The sequence below is a fragment of the Patella vulgata genome, chromosome 2 (assembly GCF_932274485.2).
Source record: "Patella vulgata chromosome 2, xgPatVulg1.2, whole genome shotgun sequence".
In the NCBI taxonomy this organism is placed as follows: domain Eukaryota; kingdom Metazoa; phylum Mollusca; class Gastropoda; family Patellidae; genus Patella; species Patella vulgata.
Genome location: NC_065880.2, coordinates 73,918,594 through 73,939,068, shown reverse-complemented (window position 1 = coordinate 73,939,068; position 20,475 = coordinate 73,918,594). Strand labels below are relative to the sequence as shown.

The following is a 20,475-nucleotide window of genomic DNA, read 5'->3' as shown; positions in this document are numbered from 1 at the left end:
AATGTGCGCATTGCATCATAAGGTCTGTCATCAAGTCAAGTGGCGTGGTTTCGATTCTCCATTTGTACGTGACAAGGAGTTCGTTGCCTGTCCAAACTCATGGGTTTTCTCCAGGTCCTTCGATTTCCTCCTACTGTTAAAGACCCCTGCGTGCAAGCGAATTAATGAAATAAAATTAAACCATGTGTAAGTCCCGAATGACCTAGTTTGTGTCGAGTGGACGTTAAACCCCATTTCTCTCTCTCTCAATAAGTCACACATCCCAAATTAAAGGTCACCGGAAAAGGTTCATAAATTTTTTAAATAATGCAAGTAATTATGTCAACATATCCTTTCCATAAGTATAACACGAATCCAAACGTCAATATTACCTGCAACGGGTAAATTTCAACATTAGTAATTTCCGCCATTCTCTGTGGGTAGTCGTAACTTTCCGTAAATGTGACGTCATTTTAGTCCTTCTGCTTATATTCTAGTCTATATTTCTATGTGCAGAAGGACTAAAATGACGTCACGGATTGCTTATTGACGGAAAGTTCCGACTACCCACGGAGAACGGCGGAAATTACTAATGTTGAAAATTACCTGTTGCAGGTAATATTGACGTTCGGGTTCAGGTTATACTTATGGAAAGGATATGTTGACATAATTACTTGCATTATTTAAAAAAAAATTGATGCTTTTCCGGTGGCCTTTAAGATCTCCAAAGCTCTACAATGTAATACTTTCACTTACATTCATGTAGAGATAGCTAATATATATGTTATGTTCACATTAAAGTAACAAATGTCCACAGCTCCATAATGTAATATTTTCTCATACATTCAAGCACCTGTAGCTAATGCTATGTACACATAAAATGAGCAAATGGCCACCGGACCAACACAAATAAAACATGTAAGATCTCTTACTTTGATATAACTCCCTTTCTAACTGATTCATTTGCAAAAACAACTCCATTTGGTGAAATAGTCACATCATCTTTTAATTTCTGTAAATAGAATCAATATAAATTAAGTACTGCTACATGTAGTTTAACAAAGATTCAAATTGATTTTAAAGTATAGTTCAAACTTCTTAGCTAATATTTTACAAATAATGTTATATTTTACAAATAATTTTATATTTTACAAATAATTTTATATTTTACAAATAATTTTATATTTTACAAATAATTTTATATTTTACAAATAATTTTATATTTTACAAATAATTTTATATTTTACAAAAAAATGTTAAATTTTATAAATAATGTTATATTTTATAAATAATGTTATATTTTACAAATAATGTTATATTTTACAAATAATGTTATATTTTACAAATAATGTTATAATTTACAAATAATTCAAATGTTATAACCAGGGCTTCCACTTCAAAATTTTCACTACCGGTCATTTTTGATAACGCACAAAAACTTTTCAAAGTAAATTCATATTTCATGTTTTTTATTCAAGGTATGGTATTGTGAATTCAAGTGTCGATACCACTTTGTCACCATGGGGTACACAAAAAAAAATATATTTGATTTAAAAATGACATATTAGTAAGGCTTATGATAATTATTTATTAATTAATTAAATATTCCATTTTGGCTACTTAAATAACGAAATAGTTGAATTGGCCGTAGAAAAACCATTTCAGTAGCTCACACGTAATTACCACGTGCTCCATAGTAAATACACTGACCTGGATAATTTTGAGTTGTAACACAATAACTTCGATATGAAGATAAATATATAATTATCCACGGCATATTTCTCACATTTATTGATTTTAAGACCATCTCTTACGGAATTAAGGGTCGCAGAATTGTGACGTAAATCCTAATAATGTATAACTAAATGACTAACAGATAACTAACTTCCCAGCTAATGACACTAGCGTCCCCTAGAATATCGTCGTGTGTAAGAGTAACCGTATATACACGACATATTTTCTACACATGGAATTATCAATATCGCTGCACAATAGAACTGGAATACGTAATTTTCTTAATTTTTCGGTAAGCAAGTTAACTTTTCTCTAGATTTTATTTCTACAATTTCCACAAGGCCATAATGTCGCTATAAAAATTTATAAATGCATTTTTCTCCCAACACGTACATGTACGTTGTTGAGGACTTCTGTAATTTCTATGCTGTTTTTATTTTTATGACAGTTGGTTGGATGCGAAGAGCAGTATTTTATATCAATTGCCTTTTTTCGAAGCTCATAATAACCTCGTTTACATCGTGCCTGAACGTAATAGCGGTAAACAGCTTTGATGTTGAAAATCCTTCTGACACGTGGACAATACGTGAATGATTGACAATGGACCACTTCACGCGTTGATTAGATTCCCACTTATCAATTAACTTTTATTGTTCTCTACCAGAAACTCATCATTAATTATCAACACACCACTCAGTATAATCTGTTGACGACTATTGTATTTATACAACTCTATAACACCAATCATGAGATTGGCTTCTATACGTGTGCATTCTTGTATAGTTACAAAGTGGAGGTCGATCGTAGCCATGTTTGAAAATTGGGTTTTGGAAAAAAAGACTCTCTTTCCGGCGTGCAAAATGACCGTTAGGTCAGATCTAGGAACGGTCATTTGCCACAGCCGCAGGTCTCGACCGGCATATATGGTTATAACACAATGTGTTATATTAAGTTAAATCCCTGAATGCCAATCAAAGATTATATAATTCAAGTGTTGTTTCCTGAGTGCATTTGGGATTTATTTATGTTCAGAGTTTCTGATTAACTCAACATTTAAGAAGACAATTTTTTAGTCTGAGATAAAATCATCTTATATACATACTCGGATAACTGATGGTGATAATTTTAAAGATGTACAACCAAATTCAAACTGTCCATCACTGTAAATAAACAATTATATATGTGTCAAAATAAGGTAATAACACAGAGTACATGGAAAATCAGTTAAAAGTCTATTGATTAGTATATTCTCAGTTTAACACACGCTCAGAGGGGTGGCTAAGTGTGTAATGAATGGTACTGGCTCATAAACCTGGAGTTACGGGGTCTGATGCCAGTGTTGGTTGAAAATGTTCCACACGATTCCCAGCCTTGTTTCCCCCTTATCAGTGCTGCAAGACAAAAGGGGCCAAGAACAGCTGTCCACTAACAATTGAAACTGGAAATAAGAAGAGAATGTAAGGCCGTTATCTGGGCAAAATTTCTGTCATAACACATTGCCCGTCTTCATTAGCCTGTTGGGGAAGAAAAGCTGGACGTTATACCCTATTTCATTAGCTAACTGGGGGAGAAAAGCGTTTCCTCTCCTATTTAACACAAACATTGAATTGGATAAAACCAAATATTATTGTAAGACAAAATAACATAAATTTGTTAAATTTTAATATACTTACTGAGCTTTAGCAAGTCTTTCCAATCTACCTAGACAGGTAGAAAAACAATAGTTGTAGGCTATCATTATGGATGGATATAAAGACTGGAAATCTAGGACTACTACAGGGTTGGTGTAAAATTTGGAATCTGGTTCTAAAGTTAACGGTATACATTCTGGTGCCCTCATTCGAGCACGTTGATGAACACCTGGTGACACAGGTATAAAATTCATTGGTTTTGCCAGTCGTAACATCATAGATTCTACTCGATACTGTAAATATCAAATATCATAATAAGTTAACTATTATATAATTACAATAACATAATTGTACAAATAGGTTTAACTAGGTCATTTCAAGACTAACATATGGTTCAATTTTATTTCAATAATTTGCATGCACATGGGGTCTTTAGCATTGGTAGGAACCCAGAGTGCCTGGAGAAAACCCAAGAGGTTGGACAGGCGACCTTACAGTTACTCCTTGTCACCTACAAGCGGGAAATCGAAACCATGCCACTTGACTCATTGACAGACATTATGATACAATGCATGGGCGTTAACCATTCGGCCACCCCACCACTTTGACTAATGAAGACGACACATTATAATAAATGATTGATAATGGTACAGAAACACGCTACCAATTTAGATATAATCCAAAGAATTCAGAGAAGAAGGAAATAAAACACCATTTACCTGTGAACCTCTCGATAAAACATCATAAAATTCTATTCCAAATACTCGAGCAAATTCACTTGTTTGTCCAATAAGATCTAACTGATCTATTATTTGTAATATAGCTTTAACTCGTATCGTATAATGATCTATAACACGCCATCTGTAATATAGAATTAAATATTCTCTACTTTATAACATTATAATACAAATTCATATAATACAGATTCCACGAAAGAAAATGGGATTCAATATAATGTCTTATTTTTCTGCACTAAGCCAGCTAGTTTGATCATTTTTGCCTTTTATCAAGGACTGGACATCTGAAACACATCACTTATTGAGCATTTCCCTAAGCAATAACTTGCAGCGGCAATGATGGTTTATCTTCTTTGTCCTACAAACTTAACCTACAGTGCAATGGACGCTTACAGCTGTTGCCTCGATCCATTCACTCCATTTGATTTTGTTGTTTATTTCTGGCAATGACTTGTGTACATGTTAGTTTGTCTTGTCTGCATGTTTGTCTTATCGATTTTGTTTTGCATGTACTATGGTCCTCCTACACTCACTAATATGTTTATTAATATCAATACAATTGATTCAACCTGCTTAACTGAACCAGTGAAAAGAGACCATTTCCCTTAACAATGACTTGCATCAACAATGAAGACGTACCTTCTTTCAGTAATACACAATCAACTACCTAAGGCATAATTTCATTCAGATCTGTGCAAAGATACTATGCATATCATGGTATGATAAAGTGAAAACTTGAGAAAGTATCAAAAACAAAACAAAACAAGAAATTGTTGATTATCCCCATCTGCCATCTTAATAGATCTAGTTTGAATCAAAATTTTGACATAATTATTTTATCAAAGTCTCATTGTCTCATGTTAGAACAATAAGGATTCCCTTGTAAACTACAATATTGTGAAAGTATAATATCTAATAGTCAAAACATGGTTCAATTCCGTTCAATATTTAGAAAGATGTGTTGAATAGAAATTTCAGCAACCTATGCTGCTCCCTATGTATAAATCCACAGCCATTTTTTTGTGGGCAGACAGAATTGATCAGCCTGTTTTAAATCCCACTGAATCCAGCCCAGGAGATTATCTAGCATTTGTATTTTGATTTTGTTTTCAGGGGTGTTACTTCAAAATTTTGCTTGTTGGACATTTTTAGTTAAGGTTAATAGAGGCCAGAATTAGGTCAACAGAAATCGTTTGTCAGCTTCAGGAAATAGCGTCAATAAGCTTCCGGGCCATTGACAGTATAAAAAGATAGTTTGCCAGGCAACGAAACATACGCCCACAGCAGCTAAATCGTCCGGGCAGTCAACAAGGGTTGTCGCATATGAAACATTTATAATACACTAAAATCTGATTAAGAGCAACAACTCACGAAGTAATTATCAGAAAACTATTAGAATTTGTTTGGTTTTTATAAAGTTCTTCCCCATGCTAACGTTTTGTATGCAAAGCTTTTAATATCATGGATTTAACTGTTCAAGACATAAAAATTCATTGAAAATCAATATACTTGATCTTAAACTCTGTGTATCAATCTGAAGTCAATCAGATGATAACTTTAGCCTCTAGAGCGTCCACAAGATTTTGCAAAGTTTTCAAGGGCCATAACTTTGGCAGTAATTATCGGAAATCGTTGAAAATCAATAGGAATCTTCGTCTCATGACCTCAAACACTGTGTATAAATTTAAAATCAATCGGATATTAACTTTAGACTCTAGAGCATCCACAAGATTTTTTGAAGTGATCAAGGGCTATAACTCTCCCAGTAATTATCGGAAATCGCTGAAAATCAATAGACTTCTTCGTCTCATGACCTTAAACACTGTGTATAAATTGAAAGTCAATCGGATATTAACTTTGGCCTCTAGAGCGTCCACAAGATTTTTCAAAGTGATCAAGGGCCATAACTCTGGCAGCAAATATTGAAAATCGCTGAAAATCAACAGGCTTCTTCGTCTCATGACCATAAACACTGTATATAAATTTAAAGTCAATCGAATATTAACTTTGGCTTCTAGAGCATCCACAAGATTTTTTGAATTGATCAAGGGCCATAACTCTAGCAGTAATTATCAGAAATCGCTGAAAACCAACAGGCTTCATCATCTTATGACCTTAAACACTGTGTATGAATTTAATGTCAATCGGATATTAACTATGGCCTTTAGAGCGTCCACAAGATTTTTTGAAGTGATCAAGGGCCATAACTCTGGCAGTAATTATCGGAAATCGTTGAAAATCAATAGGCTTCTTTGTCTCATGACCTCAAACACTGTGTACAAACTTAAGGTCAATTGGATATTAACTTTGGCCTCTAGAGCGTCCACAAGATTTTTCAAAGTGATCAAGGGCCATAACTCTGGCAGTAATTATCGGAATTCGCTGAAAATCAATAGGCTTCTTCGTCTCAGGACCTTAAACACTGTGTATAAATTTAAAGTCAATCAGATATTAACTTTAGCCTCTAGAGCGTCCACAAGCAATTGTGGACGCCGGACGGACGGACGGGGGCGACGACAATATACGACCACATTTCAATGTGGGCGTATAAAAAGGAAATGAAATGTAGATCTGTATTTTAATCAGATTTATATGTTAGTTGATATAAAAGCCTATAATTACCTGTAAAGATGTGTTCTATGATTAAACCATGTAGTTAAGGAACGGAAGGAATACAGTGGTATACGTTGATGTAAAACATGATGTGCGACATTCTCAAAATCATAAATATTTAATGTAACCTGAAAATATATATGAAATAAAATGGGGTTTAACATCCTAGTTTTCTGCTTCCCAAGCTCTCTGTTCTGAATGACTGACAAGGGAAAATCACACAGGAATATCTCCAGAAACTCTTTTGGCCAAAACTGGGATTGAACAATATATATAAATATTTCTTGGGATGACAACAGTGTACCAATGTATATTATTGGGATGATTACTGTGTACCGAAGTACTATTGGGATGATCACAGTGTTCCCATGTTTATTGGGAAGATTACATGTATATTGAGATGAATATACAGTGTACCCATGTTTATTGGGCAGGTTACACTGTGTACCCATGTATATTGGGGTGAATACACAGAGTACCCATGTTTATTGGGAAGGCTACACAGTGTATGCTTGTATATTGAGATGAATACACAGTGTACCCATGTTTTTTGGAATGATTACACTGTACTGATGTATATTGGGATGATTACAGTGTACTCATCTTCATTGGGATGATGATTACCTCATGACGTAAAATTCTCCACAAGTTTAAAACAATGCGGCCAGCAATATGTATCTCGGAATTATGATCAGCTCCCCATTTATCTTTCTCAGCACTAAAACGATTGCCTTCTTTACAGTCTAAAATAAAAATTACATGAAATTATGTCAGTACAGAATTATTTCATCTCAATGTGACCTGTAGCTGACTCAAGAGAAAATGAAATGAAATGAAATGGGGTTTAACGTCCTACTGTTCTGCTCCTAACCTGGGCTAATGAAGACGGGCATACGCCATACAGTGTGCTATGAGGGAAATTTTGCCCGGACAGCGGCACTACGGCCTACTCTTATATCGAATTCCAACTGTCAAGGGATCTTTTACGTGCACGCCAATGTGTACACGGGACCTCGGTTTTTTGTCCCATCTGAACGACTAGACAGCCCCTCCGTCCTGCATTGACTCAAGAGAGAACATTCATAAGAATTTGTAAAGTAATAAATGGCAGTAACTCTGCAAATAATTTTCAGAAATCAGCGAAACTTTGATAGGCTTTATTTAACTAATACATACGTAATGACAGAATGCTTGTATTTAAACCACCTACAGATCATAACTGATGTAAAGAATGTAAAGAAACAAAAACTGACAATTTGAATGTGTGGGATATTAGTGGTAGAATTTTTCCAAGACAGCAGTGTAATTGTATGAGTGTCCCTACACATGATCTCAGTTTTTGTTACCATTATGACATACTTTCATTGTGACGCAGACATGTATTACCCCAAAAAGGTGTACTGTGGGTGTTTTTACAAACAGGAATCCATTTTACCTATTCGCAGTTTTTATCAAAACGATTTACCCTAATTGCTCAGTTAGAATGAATGCAATTCAATTTCCGGGATGGCAATGCAAATTAGCATCAAGGCATCTGTGGATTAAGTTACAAATTGTTATTTGTCTGCTGAATTATCAAATTTATGACATCTACATATCAATAAATTGTATTGTACATATACTTACCAGGTAAACGTGATAATTTGGGGCAGATATTTAAACTAAGTTGTGCTGCTCTTTGTAATATATAACCTAATGATAGCATCTGTATCTCATAGCCAACCAATATATCAGGATCCCATCTACAATTTAAAGTAAGTCCTCATATAATATAATAACTAACATCAGAATCACATCAATAGCCAACCATAATATTTGGATCCCATCAATAGCCAACCATAATATTTGGATCACTTGATAAAAGTGCATCGTAGGTCCCCTGACAGTTGGAAATTGTAATAAGGGCTCCCTCCCGAAACGTGTCTTAGTTAGAACAATAGACCAGGAGCCCAGGGGGTCAACCTAGCTGAAAAGTGTACCAATTTTCTCCTATATGGTATCAATGCATGTATATCTGGTATCAGAATGTAAGTCTGCTGTGTTTTTGGTGGTGGGTGTGGTATTCCACGCCCAAAATTTCATGCCCCCCAACTAGGCTAGATTAGCTCAAAAGTGTACCACATGAAAATCGTACTGCAGTGTACCGTACATCTTCAGGTGTTACAAAAACACACTGACAGACATTTCTAGTGGTGGTTTACCCCTGACAGAGCTATGTAATTGCCAGAAATTTGTAGTGGTGGAGTATCCCTGATAAGAGTTATCTAATTTCCAAACCATAGCTAGGCTAGATTAGCTGAAGTCTGTAAAACCTAAAACAGCTTTGGAGTTGTTCAGTACCACCACAGGAATCATGAATGACCATTGCCAGACAGTTTGTGTGGTGGGTTACCCCTAATAGACACCCCCAAAACACCACGGCCACAACTAATCTAGATTAGCGGGCACTGTTCCCGTGTTCTAAAAAATTAAATTTTTAGCCAGGATGCTTAGAATACTAATACCTAGCATGTATGGAAGAGGCGATAAACTGCTGTTACAAGAAATTGATTTTTGGGCATAAAACGTTTTATGGGGCTAAAAATGCGTTTTTGAAAAAAAAAATTGTTCCTGCAACCGTAGGGTATCGCCTCTTCCATACATGCTAGGTATTATTAGTATTTTACACATCCTGGCACAATTTTTAATTTTTTGAACCACGGGAACAGTGCCGGTTAATCTATCGTAGTGGGGGGGGGCCGTGGCATTTTGGGCGTGTCTGTTAGGGGTAACCCACTGCAAAACTGTCTGGCAGTGGTCATTCATGATTCCTGTAGTGGTACTGAACAACTCCAAAGCTGTTTTAGGTGGTACAGATTTCAGCTAATCTAGCCTATCTGTAGTCTGGAAATTAGATAACTCTTGTCAGGGATACTCCACCACTACAAATGTCTGGCAATTACATAGCTCTGTCAGGGGTTACCCACCACTATAAAATGTTTGTCAGAGTGTTTTTGTAACACCTGAAGATGTACGGTACACTGCAGTAAGATTTTCGTGTGGTACACTTTTGAGCTAATCTAGCCTAGTTGGGGGGCATGACATTTTGGGCGTGGAATACCAAACCCACCACCAGAAACCTGGCAGACTTAAATTCTGATGATACCAGATATACATGCATTGATACCATATAGGAGAAAATTGGCACACTTTTCAGCTAGGTTAACCCCCTGGGCTCCCGCTCTATAAATACTTTTAGACCAGGGATTCTTCCACCCAATATTACTACTTTTAGTAAGAAGTTAATTCATCACAGTCATGTAAATATATAACTTACTTGTGAGTAAGCTGAATGAATTCTTCTAATAATTCCTGTTCATCTGTTACGTACGTTAATATCAAGTTATCTACTCCTGATTTCTGTAGTAAGGTTTTCGGTTGCTTGGCCTGTGATGAGTTGGCTCTAGAAGTTGATGGTTGGGATGATCTAGAAGTTGATGGTTGGGGTGATCTAGAAGTTGATGGTTGGGGTAATCTAGAAGTTGATGGTTGGGGCGATTTAGATGTTGATGGTTTCGGTGATTTCGATGTTGACGGTTTGGGCGACACATCTGCCTTAAATTCTTTAAATTTAGGAGAAGGTTTCGGTGAAACGGATCTGGAACGAGTTGAAGATTTTGGCAAAGTATCAGGATCGGCTGTTGATGTTGAAGGCTGTGGCGACCTTGATCTTTTAGGTTTAGGTGACACAGACCTTGACCTTCCTTTACCTTTCTTAGGTGTTTCTATTCTTTTCTTTTGGATATCTTCTGGAACTGAGTTTTTGTCAACTACAATAGCGCCAGTTATGAAGCGAAGACCTTCGTCTTCTGGGACATCGTTAAATACAGAGTAAAATATAACCTGTATGGGGTCATATGCAGGATCAGGTGAAAGGTCGCCTCGGGTTTCTATATGTAATTCTATACTCATAACAGTTAAATATTGGTGCTGAAATAAAATATATAAATCTAGTGAAAGTCTCTATCAATGCAAAACTACACGATGAACCAGGATACCAAGCAATATTCTTCCATGCATATTTTACAGGGAGCCACAGTGGTTATTAAGAAGCTGGCTTGCTTTTCCAGGAGGTAGTCTTAGGATTGCTCAGGATTTTCGGACATGATTTCCCCATTGTGCAGGCTGGGATGTCTGGCAAGGAACAGTGTCTGGTCATTCAGATGGCAAGGTAAGATGTTAAAGATACATTATTCAAGAGCTAAATTTGCTGATTGCAGGAATTTCTTTAGGCCTTATATAAATTATCAATTAGACATTTATTAACATGACAAGACCATAATCAGCTCTCAATGACCTCGGATACTGGAGATTTCAACTAGATTAGAATGGTTCGGCCATTTATTGATTCAATTTAAAAATGAAGACGCGAGTTTAAGTCTCTAATATACCAGTACTGTGGTTACGATAATAAACAATCAATGCACATATCTTGCTAAAACTACAAATGGTGATAACTTAGCTCAGAATAAAGTAATTTGACTTAAATTTTCAATATATTTAGTTTGCATTACATGTATCTATTTTTTTAACTATTATAGCAAGAACGTCCAGATCTTTATTTAAATTTTACATAATCTATCTTTAATAACTTCATTTTATTTCTATTTTACAGAGTATGCATTTATCATTTCTCACTCACTACAGCTATATTCAAAAATTTCAATTCAGTTTTATTCTTGCTGCATTTTGAATTATATGCCTACATGTACATGTATGATTTAATAACATCTAGATATTTTTGTTGATCATTTACCTCCTGCCATTGCTAGGACACCTCTCATTACGACTCTCAATAAAAATACAAATCATTTAAAATCTTACCCGATGAAGAGCTTTAGCATTCTGTAAATCATGTTGAGTTATTTTAAATCCAAAACTATTTTTAGGTGTTGGTCCGTCAATTTGTGATGTGTCGCCTTTTGATTGGTCAGGAGTTAGCAACTGATTCTATAAAAACAATGATTTGTTTTTTTTAACAAATATATACCAATTACAAGGAGTTGAATCAATCATTGTACTTGTAAATAATTATTTAATTTATTAGTTAAATACAACTTTAAAAAGTATAAATCATCTCACAACTATATACATTGTACATGTATACAAGCCCCAAATAAGGCACCTGTCAAGACACAAAACATTGTGCGATAACTTGCGTCTGACAAAGGCTTTGACAGGTACATGTAGGTGCCTTATCTTGGTGCTTGATAATTATATTATATCAGCAATAATACTAAAGGGGGTGCTACTGCTACATCTAGTACTTGCATGCACTAGTCATTTAAAAATAAGGTACAGTTACAAAATTTCAACACTTGCATCCCAATGAATAACCAATAGATAGATCTCGACCCATACACGTACACCCATCCACCTGTCCATTAGCACCGACAGAGTAAGTGAAATGAAATGGGGTTTAACGTCCCACTATTCTGCTCCGACTGGGCTAATGAAGATGGGAGTTCTCTTATATCAAATTCCGCCTGCCAGGGTTCTTTTCTGTGCACGTTTGTGTGTATATAGGACCTCAGTTATTTGCCCTATCAAAACAACTATACCTTACCCCTTGCCAGGTCCTTTGTCCTGCATCAATGACAAGTGGGAACTGCACGGGAAAATCCTGATTAAGTGTCTCACCCAAAAACTGGCATCGAACACAGAACCTCCATCTTAGCGAGCTAACGTCTTACTCACTGAGCCACCACAGACCCCGAGACAAGAGTAAGAAACTGTTGGTATATTTCTGTTCATTATTCAACATTTAATTTATCATTTTCTATCTGCAGTGTCGTTCAACCCCACCCACCCAGTTCTGCAGGTTATTCTTTCGAACGCAAGTGATGCAATTTTGCGATGGTCCCAAAGGCTGCATCCAAATTATGATGAATAATTTACAATGGCATATCAAATAATAATGACTTTTGTTTAAATCTTATTTAAGAAACCAATGAGGCAAATGGAGAACAAATCTTTAATGAAAATGACCATTTTAAATCAAAGAGAAATGGTTTAGTAAACCGATCACCAGAGACAAGATGGGCAGCTGGGGAAAACAACAAAAATTGGCTTGAGTGCTTTACGATTACAGCTGACAAATTTAATGAAACGTTCGCATTAAATTCTTCAACAGCTACTGTTATCATAAATTAAATTACAATTTATCCATTTGCCAATATCTGGGAGTCAATGGAGTGGGAAAGAGATAAATAAGGCTGGAGAGACAACCCTACTCCTCCTTGACATACATACATGCAAGGATTAGAAACCACGCCACCTGACTCAATGGCAGACCTTACAACCTAAAGCACACAAATTACCCAAATCGGCCAGTCAACACCCCTGTGAATGTAATCATCCTCCTCTTTTTGGGGGTTTCCAATTCAAGAAAATGTTTACCATCATACAATGGCATCAACTGGCATTATTAGTAGAAGATAACTGAACACTAATATCTATATGTGAAGGAGGAAAATTGTTGATATTTAAGCAAAAAATGTATGACTTGGAGGATTGGAAGGCAACAGAAAATGAAATGGGGTTAAGGTTTAACGTCCTACTGTGTGCTATGAGGGAAATTTTGGCTGGACAGCGCCAATATGGCCTACTCATATATTGAATTCCAACTGCCAAGGGATCTTTTATGTGCATGACTAGACAGCTGTCCTTGTCAGGCCCTCTGACCTGCACAACTGACAAGGGGAAACCACACCAGAAAATCCCAATGAACTTTCTCGGCCAATGCAGGGATTGAACACACGACCTCCAGGCTAGCATGCCAGCATCTTACCCTCTTAGCCCCTGTGGCTCCCTGGGAGGCAATAGAGCAGAAACTTCTATATGCATGTAAAGAACATTTGGGGATTATTAAAGATACGTTCCTAGAAAAGTATTTATTGGGTGGTTATTTCCAATAAAAGTATGGCAGCCCTATGATTAGGAATATCTGCATGTGTGACATTAAAGGATGCACGCAGAGATTGAGCACTTGATGTACATGTTGATAAACTTTATGAAGAGTTAGACGTACATGTACAACACTTTCGGAGATAAAAAATCACGGAAAAAGATGGGGGCAGTGGAAAATCTGAGAATTTAATTAGGTTTCGATATTTCTAATAAATAGTCAGCGATTAAAGACAACATCATCTTGTGTATGCAATGAATTCTCCTCCAACTTCAAACGTGTTTCTAGGTACCGAGAGATGTAAGTCATGTGACACAAACATGTCCTCTTTTGATCGATTTTTTATAGCAGAGGTATTCCTTGGCAATTACAATGTTTTGAGAAGGATTTGAAGCAAAATTATGATAAATTAATTAGTTTGAATATGTTTTTAGTCCAAATATACTATTCAAAAAAAGTAGGGGATATTTGATTTTTAAGTGTTATTAAAGTCACCTAATGAAACTGACGAAGAAACAAATGACAAAATGAAATGAAGTTCACATTCATCGATTTATTCCAAATGATCGTTAGACTAAGTAAGGCACAGACTGACCATTATAAGGGTAAAATGATACCTGGGGTCAAACAGCAAAGTTACCACAGCATCACAACCAAGTCAGTAACGGGTAAATCCTCCTCTGTTTGCCAAACAAGCATTGATCCGACGTGGCATACTCCTAATGAGACGTCTAAGGTCATTTTAGTCCAGATTGTCCCATTCCTGTTGCAACGCAGCAGCAAGTTCTTGGACATTGGCAGGACATTGTTGACGTTGACGTAACCTCTGTCCAAGCATGTCCCAGACATGCTCGATGGGGGAGAGGTCGGGACTCAGTGCTGGCCAAGGTAATGTGGTGATATTCTGTTGTTGCCAAGATGTTGTCCCGGTAGTACTGGCCTGTAACACGCCCTGCAACAACATGTAAAGCCGTTCTTCCAGCAACAGTGATGCCTCCCCACACCATAACAGAACCACCCCCAAATCGATCATGTCTGATGACGTTAACGTCTTGGAAGCGCTCGTTTCGACGACGCCACACCCTCCTACGTCTGTCCAAAAAATCAACAGTGAACCTTGACTCATCTGAAAACATCACATTGCTCCAACGTCGATTATCCCAGTGTTGACGATCCCTACACCAACGACGTCTTGCCTGAATGTGATGATCTCTCAAACAAGGGATCACGCGAGGACGTCGGGCACGAAGGTGACTCCTATGCAGTCGATTCCGAATCGTCTGGCCACTCACTCTCACACCAGTGTCTGTTTGAAGACGAGCGCTGATCTGATTTGCTGTGATGACACGATTTCTCAAGGCCAAGGTACGGATAAATCGATCCTGGGCTTGAGTTGTCGCCCTTGGTCGACCTGAGCGTGGTCTGTCCTGTACAGATTGTGTATCACGGTATCTGGACCATAGCCTGCTTATGACAGACTGAGAAACATTCATCGTCCGCGCCACAACTGCCTGTGTTGTGCCGATCTGTAGCATGCCAAGGGCACGTAACCTTTCATTTTGGGTAAGCCGACGCATATCAAAATTTGTTTTCTGGTCACTAAAACAATTAAACTGATGTTTCCACCCTGGAATTCAATGCCACAATGACTGTAACATTCAAAGTCAGAGTCGTGCAAATCTTGGGTTGGACCCCCATGATGATCCCAAGCATCACCTACATTCCATGCGGTAGCTATTGGTGCGTTTGGGCGTCACATGTAACTGGAAATGTTTCTTCTGTTAGGTTCTATAGTGACTTTTTTCGTAGTCATTTGCATATTTTAGTATTATGCCCCCAAAATCAAATATCCCCTACTTTTTTTGAATAGTATATATCATCAAATCACCCAGTTTGTACATTATGAAAATTAATTACTAACACAGGAATCAATTAGTACAATAATGAATATGTTATGTAAAATAATTACTAATTGGGGATCAATTTGTAGCATAATGATAAGGATTAGTAAATTAATTATCAATGGAAGCATTAGTAAATCATTTAGAACAATAATGAATAAATATGTAAATTAATTACTAATGGGAGATTAGTAAATCAATGAGTACAATAATGAATATGTGATGTAAATCAATCAATTAGTAAAAGGGGCTTAGTAAATCAATGAGTGTGATAATAAATATGGTACGTAAATGAATAAGTAAAAGTGGATTGGTAAATCAATGAGTATGATAATAAATAGGTTATGTAAATTAATCAGTAATGAAGGATTAGTAAATCAATTAGTAATGAATACAAGAACAAATATCTATGGGAAAGTGGGATTAGTAAATCAACTAGTACATAATGTTCAGTAAATTAATTAGTAATGGGGGTTATTATCAATGAGTGTGATAATAAATGGTATGGAAATTAAAATTTTACCAATTGAGATTTAGTAAATCAAATGAATATGGGAGGGATTAGTAAATCAATGAGTGATCATCAAGGTCTTACAAAATTAATTGGTAATGAGGTATTAGTAAATTTAAATAAATACATGAGGGATTAGTAATGTGAGGTCAATTAATGAAGCCATGCATATATTCAATCAAGCATGCAGAGTTGTTATTCACACCAACCTTCATCTGTGATGTCAAAATCGACCGTCGTAAGGTATTTTCTGTATTTGTGGAGATTCGCCTAGGGGGCACAGGTCTTTTAGGGGTTACAAACATGCCAGGAGGGTTCCCGTCACCTTTTATCTGTGGGTCCCTGTTTGAATCTATATGTATAGGAGTACAAGATGGTTCAAATAAATCTTTTGTAACACGTCGCACTGGGGTGCTATGAAGAAAATCAGACTCACCAAATTCAATGTTTTTACGTTTTGACAGTGAAAGTTCTTTTTGGTCCCAGCGAGTACAAGACTTTTTATCTTGATGAGTCGGGCTAAGAATTTCAACTTCTTCTTCGCAATTAAACATAATTTCACCTTCAGATACTGTTCTTTTTAATCGTGTAATCTTTACACTTTTAGGTGAGCCGTCCTGCTCTTCGTTAGTATTTATTATTTCTGTTCCATCCTGCGATAAAACTACTTCACAAGTGTTTAAAACATTCTCAATCACAATTGCATCCTTTTCAACAACAGTACTACATTCAAACATAGAATCACAACCTAAACTAGAAATAGAGTTATCTATTCCTGATTTATCATTGCACATAGAGTTATCTGTCCTTAAGTCATCATTGCACACAGAATTTTCTTCCCTATCACAAATGTCAGTTTCAATATCTAAAGGAACAAAATGTTTTCTATCACTATATTCCAAATCCGCACTCTCATTTTGCATGACCTTGTTGAAAGCCTCTGGTTTCTTTTTGTTTCCAGACAGTTTATCAACTTTTTTATTCAGCCAATGAGAAACTTCGGACCTGGACGGTGGGTATCGACATGGTACAATGACTTGTTTGCGATCTTCTGATAACATAAATTTAAATTGTGGATCTTTCTCTAATCTTTCCCACAAACTTTCTCTTTCCTGAGAAGAAAATAAATTTTCCTCTCCATTTGCTGCTAAAATTGATCTCCAATTCTTCAAATTTTCAGAAGAACTGGAAGTTTTGAACTCCTGGAGATCTTTTATCTACAAATAAAAATTTAATAATCATTATGAAATTTCAATATTTCATAAACTGATTCCAGACAACAGAGATTACAAAATTGTGATAAATCAAACTGTGGGTATGATCAGCAAGCAAGGCAAGGGGAAATAATTTAGAATAAATATATACTCAATTACTCAAAAAGCCAATCTTGAATAAATACATATAAACATTTACTCAATTACTCAAAAAGCCAATCTAAATCTTAAATGAAATTTACAACAGCGAATCACATAGCAAGGAAAAAAAAATGCAGTTAATAAGTCTTATCGACTCTTTTACTTGTATGACGAAAAATACATTTCTGTTTTTAGTTCAATTTGGATAAAAAAGATTTTTCTGTTTATAGCACTCGGTTTGGATAAACATATGCTTAAATACAGTATAGAAATATTAACTATATTACATACAACCACAAGATCATGTAACTTTTTTCTTGTGTTAAACTAACTTATATCTGAAGCAATAAATCTGACAAAACTTTATCACAGGCAAGAATGCGTCTGTTGTTTGATTAAAAATTAAGTTTCAAGTGACTAAAGGACAAGTATCATAATTATACTACAATAATTTTGCGCCTTATTTTCTAATTTCTATAAACAAAATTAATAATTACGAAAAATTATGTTTATATAAAATTTAATCAAATGAAATCCTAAATACTACATGTACATCTTCTGTATTCATTCCCAATCGCAGTTCAATTAAAACAAAACAATTTTGAATCGTAATAATTTAAGAGTCTAAACGTGGAGTACTTTCACAAATCGAGCAGTATCATTATTTTAATATCATAATAGAAGTATTATAACCACAATCACTGATACAAAAATGCTAAAAAGCATATAAAAATTTCCACATAGACAGCAAAACAAAGAGAAAAAAGACAAATAATAAAATTTTAAGAAAGAATTAAAAAAAAACACAATTATAAATTTTTTTAAAAAAAAGATGAATAAGGTGATGTTTGAAGTTCCGTAAAATAAAATCATTAGCATGCTGGGTCATCCCAAACTAGAAGGGTTTTCTCGTCTCTAGAAAAACATGATTGATTTGGTAATCAAAAAATTACTGAATGTTACAGGTACAGCAATCTATAATCTATAAAATATATCATATACTATTCAAAAAAAGTAGGGGATATTTGATTTTTAAGTGTTATTAAAGTCACCTAATGAAACTGACGAAGAAACAAATGACAAAATGAAATGAAGTTCACATTCATCGATTTATTCCAAATGATCGTTAGACTAAGTAAGGCACAGACTGACCATAATAAGGGTAAAATGATACCCGGGGTCAAACAACAAAGTTACCACAGCATCACAACCAAGTCAGTAACGGGTAAATCCTCCTCTGTTTGCCAAACAAGCATTGATCCGACGTGGCATACTCCTAATGAGACGTCTAAGGTCATTTTGGTCCAGATTGTCCCATTCCTGTTGCAACGCAGCAGCAAGTTCTTGGACATTGGCAGGACGTTGTTGACGTTGACGTAACCTCTGTCCAAGCATGTCCCAGACATGCTCGATGGGGGAGAGGTCGGGACTCAGTGCTGGCCAAGGTAATGTGGTGATGTTCTGTTGTTGGAGGTAACCTGTAACGATCCTGGCCCTGTGACATCTTGCGTTGTCATCCTGGAAGATGAAACGGCGGCCATGACGTCGTGCGAACGGCACAACATGGACTGCCAAGATGTTGTCCCGGTAGTACTGGCCTGTAACACGCCCTGCAACAACATGTAAAGCCGTTCTTCCAGCAACAGTGATGCCTCCCCACACCATAACAGAACCACCCCCAAATCGATCATGTCTGATGACGTTAACGTCTTGGAAGCGCTCGTTTCGACGACGCCACACCCTCCTACGTCTGTCCAAAAAATCAACAGTGAACCTTGACTCATCTGAAAACATCACATTGCTCCAGCGTCGATTATCCCAGTGTTGATGATCCCTACACCAACGACGTCTTGCCTGAATGTGATGATCTCTCAAACAAGGGATCACGCGAGGACGTCGGGCGCGAAGGTGACCCCTATGCAGTCGATTCCGAATCGTCTGGCCACTCACTCTCACATCAGAGTCTGTTTGAAGACGAGCGCTGATCTGATTTGCTGTGATGACACGATTTCTCAAGGCCAAGGTACGGATAAATCGATCCTGGGCTTGAGTTGTCGCCCTTGGTCGACCTGAGCGTGGTCTGTCCTGTACAGATTGTGTATCACGGTATCTGGACCATAGCCTGCTTATGACAGACTGAGAAACATTCATCGTCCACGCCACAACCGCCTGTGTTGTGCCGATCTGTAGCATGCCAAGGGCACGTAACCTTTCATTTTGGGTAAGCCGACGCATATCAAAATTTGTTTTCTGATCACTAAAACAATTAAACTGATGTTTCCACCCTGGAATTCAATGCCACAATGACTGTAACATTCAAAGTCAGAGTCGTGCAAATCTTGGGTTGGACCCCCATGATGATCCCAAGCATCACCTGCATTCCATGCGGTAGCTATTGGTGCGTTTGGGCGTCACATGTAACTGGAAATGTTTCTTCTGTTAGGTTCTATAGTGACTTTTTTCGTAGTCATTTGCATATTTTAGTATTATGCCCCCAAAATCAAATATCCCCTACTTTTTTTGAATAGTATATAATGCTGTACTACTGAAGTCCATACAGGTCCTTTTCCATTTGTATTTCACTTTTATTAGATTGTTCATAATATAACAGTCATTAAAAATAAAATGATTTTATAATTTGATCTTGCTTCTAATCTCTACAATATTTCTGATCAGCTGAAGTTTATCATAGGAAAACAAAATATGAAAATAGAAAAAGGTAGATTTGAATCTTCCAAAATTACCATGTTCATGCTTTTAATCTCTACAATTTGTTTGTTAGATAAATTTACGAGTCACGAGTCACATATTACAGAAAAATAAAATATGAAAAGAAATTGGGATTAGCATATTCCAAAAGTACCATTATGCTTGCTTTTAATCTCTACAAATTTTCTTTTTAGAAAAAATTTCCGAGTCGCTTAATATAAGAAAACAAAATATGAAAATAAATAATGTAGAAACATGTATTCCAAAAACCATAATAATATAAACAGTCATTATGTACCAAATACCATGAATACATGTAAAAAAGAAATGGTCTATGATCATGTGAATGAGTCTCAGAT

At 36.2% G+C, this 20,475-nt stretch overlaps 1 protein-coding gene across 1 annotated transcript in view; it reads right to left on the bottom strand.

Moving 5' to 3' along the window:
• The window catches only part of LOC126812554 (DNA polymerase zeta catalytic subunit), a 47,729-nt gene that overhangs the window by 14,080 nt on the left and 13,174 nt on the right, over window positions 1-20,475 (bottom strand). The window contains exons 12-21 of the mRNA XM_050539009.2: window positions 16,489-16,628; window positions 11,558-11,683; window positions 10,011-10,663; window positions 8,321-8,436; window positions 7,319-7,437; window positions 6,704-6,822; window positions 4,064-4,205; window positions 3,387-3,637; window positions 2,816-2,873; window positions 912-991 (exon numbers count right to left, since the gene is read on the bottom strand). Coding sequence (XP_050394966.2) covers window positions 912-991; window positions 2,816-2,873; window positions 3,387-3,637; window positions 4,064-4,205; window positions 6,704-6,822; window positions 7,319-7,437; window positions 8,321-8,436; window positions 10,011-10,663; window positions 11,558-11,683; window positions 16,489-16,628 — 1,804 coding nt within the window. The remainder of the gene's footprint in view (window positions 1-911; window positions 992-2,815; window positions 2,874-3,386; window positions 3,638-4,063; window positions 4,206-6,703; window positions 6,823-7,318; window positions 7,438-8,320; window positions 8,437-10,010; window positions 10,664-11,557; window positions 11,684-16,488; window positions 16,629-20,475) is intronic.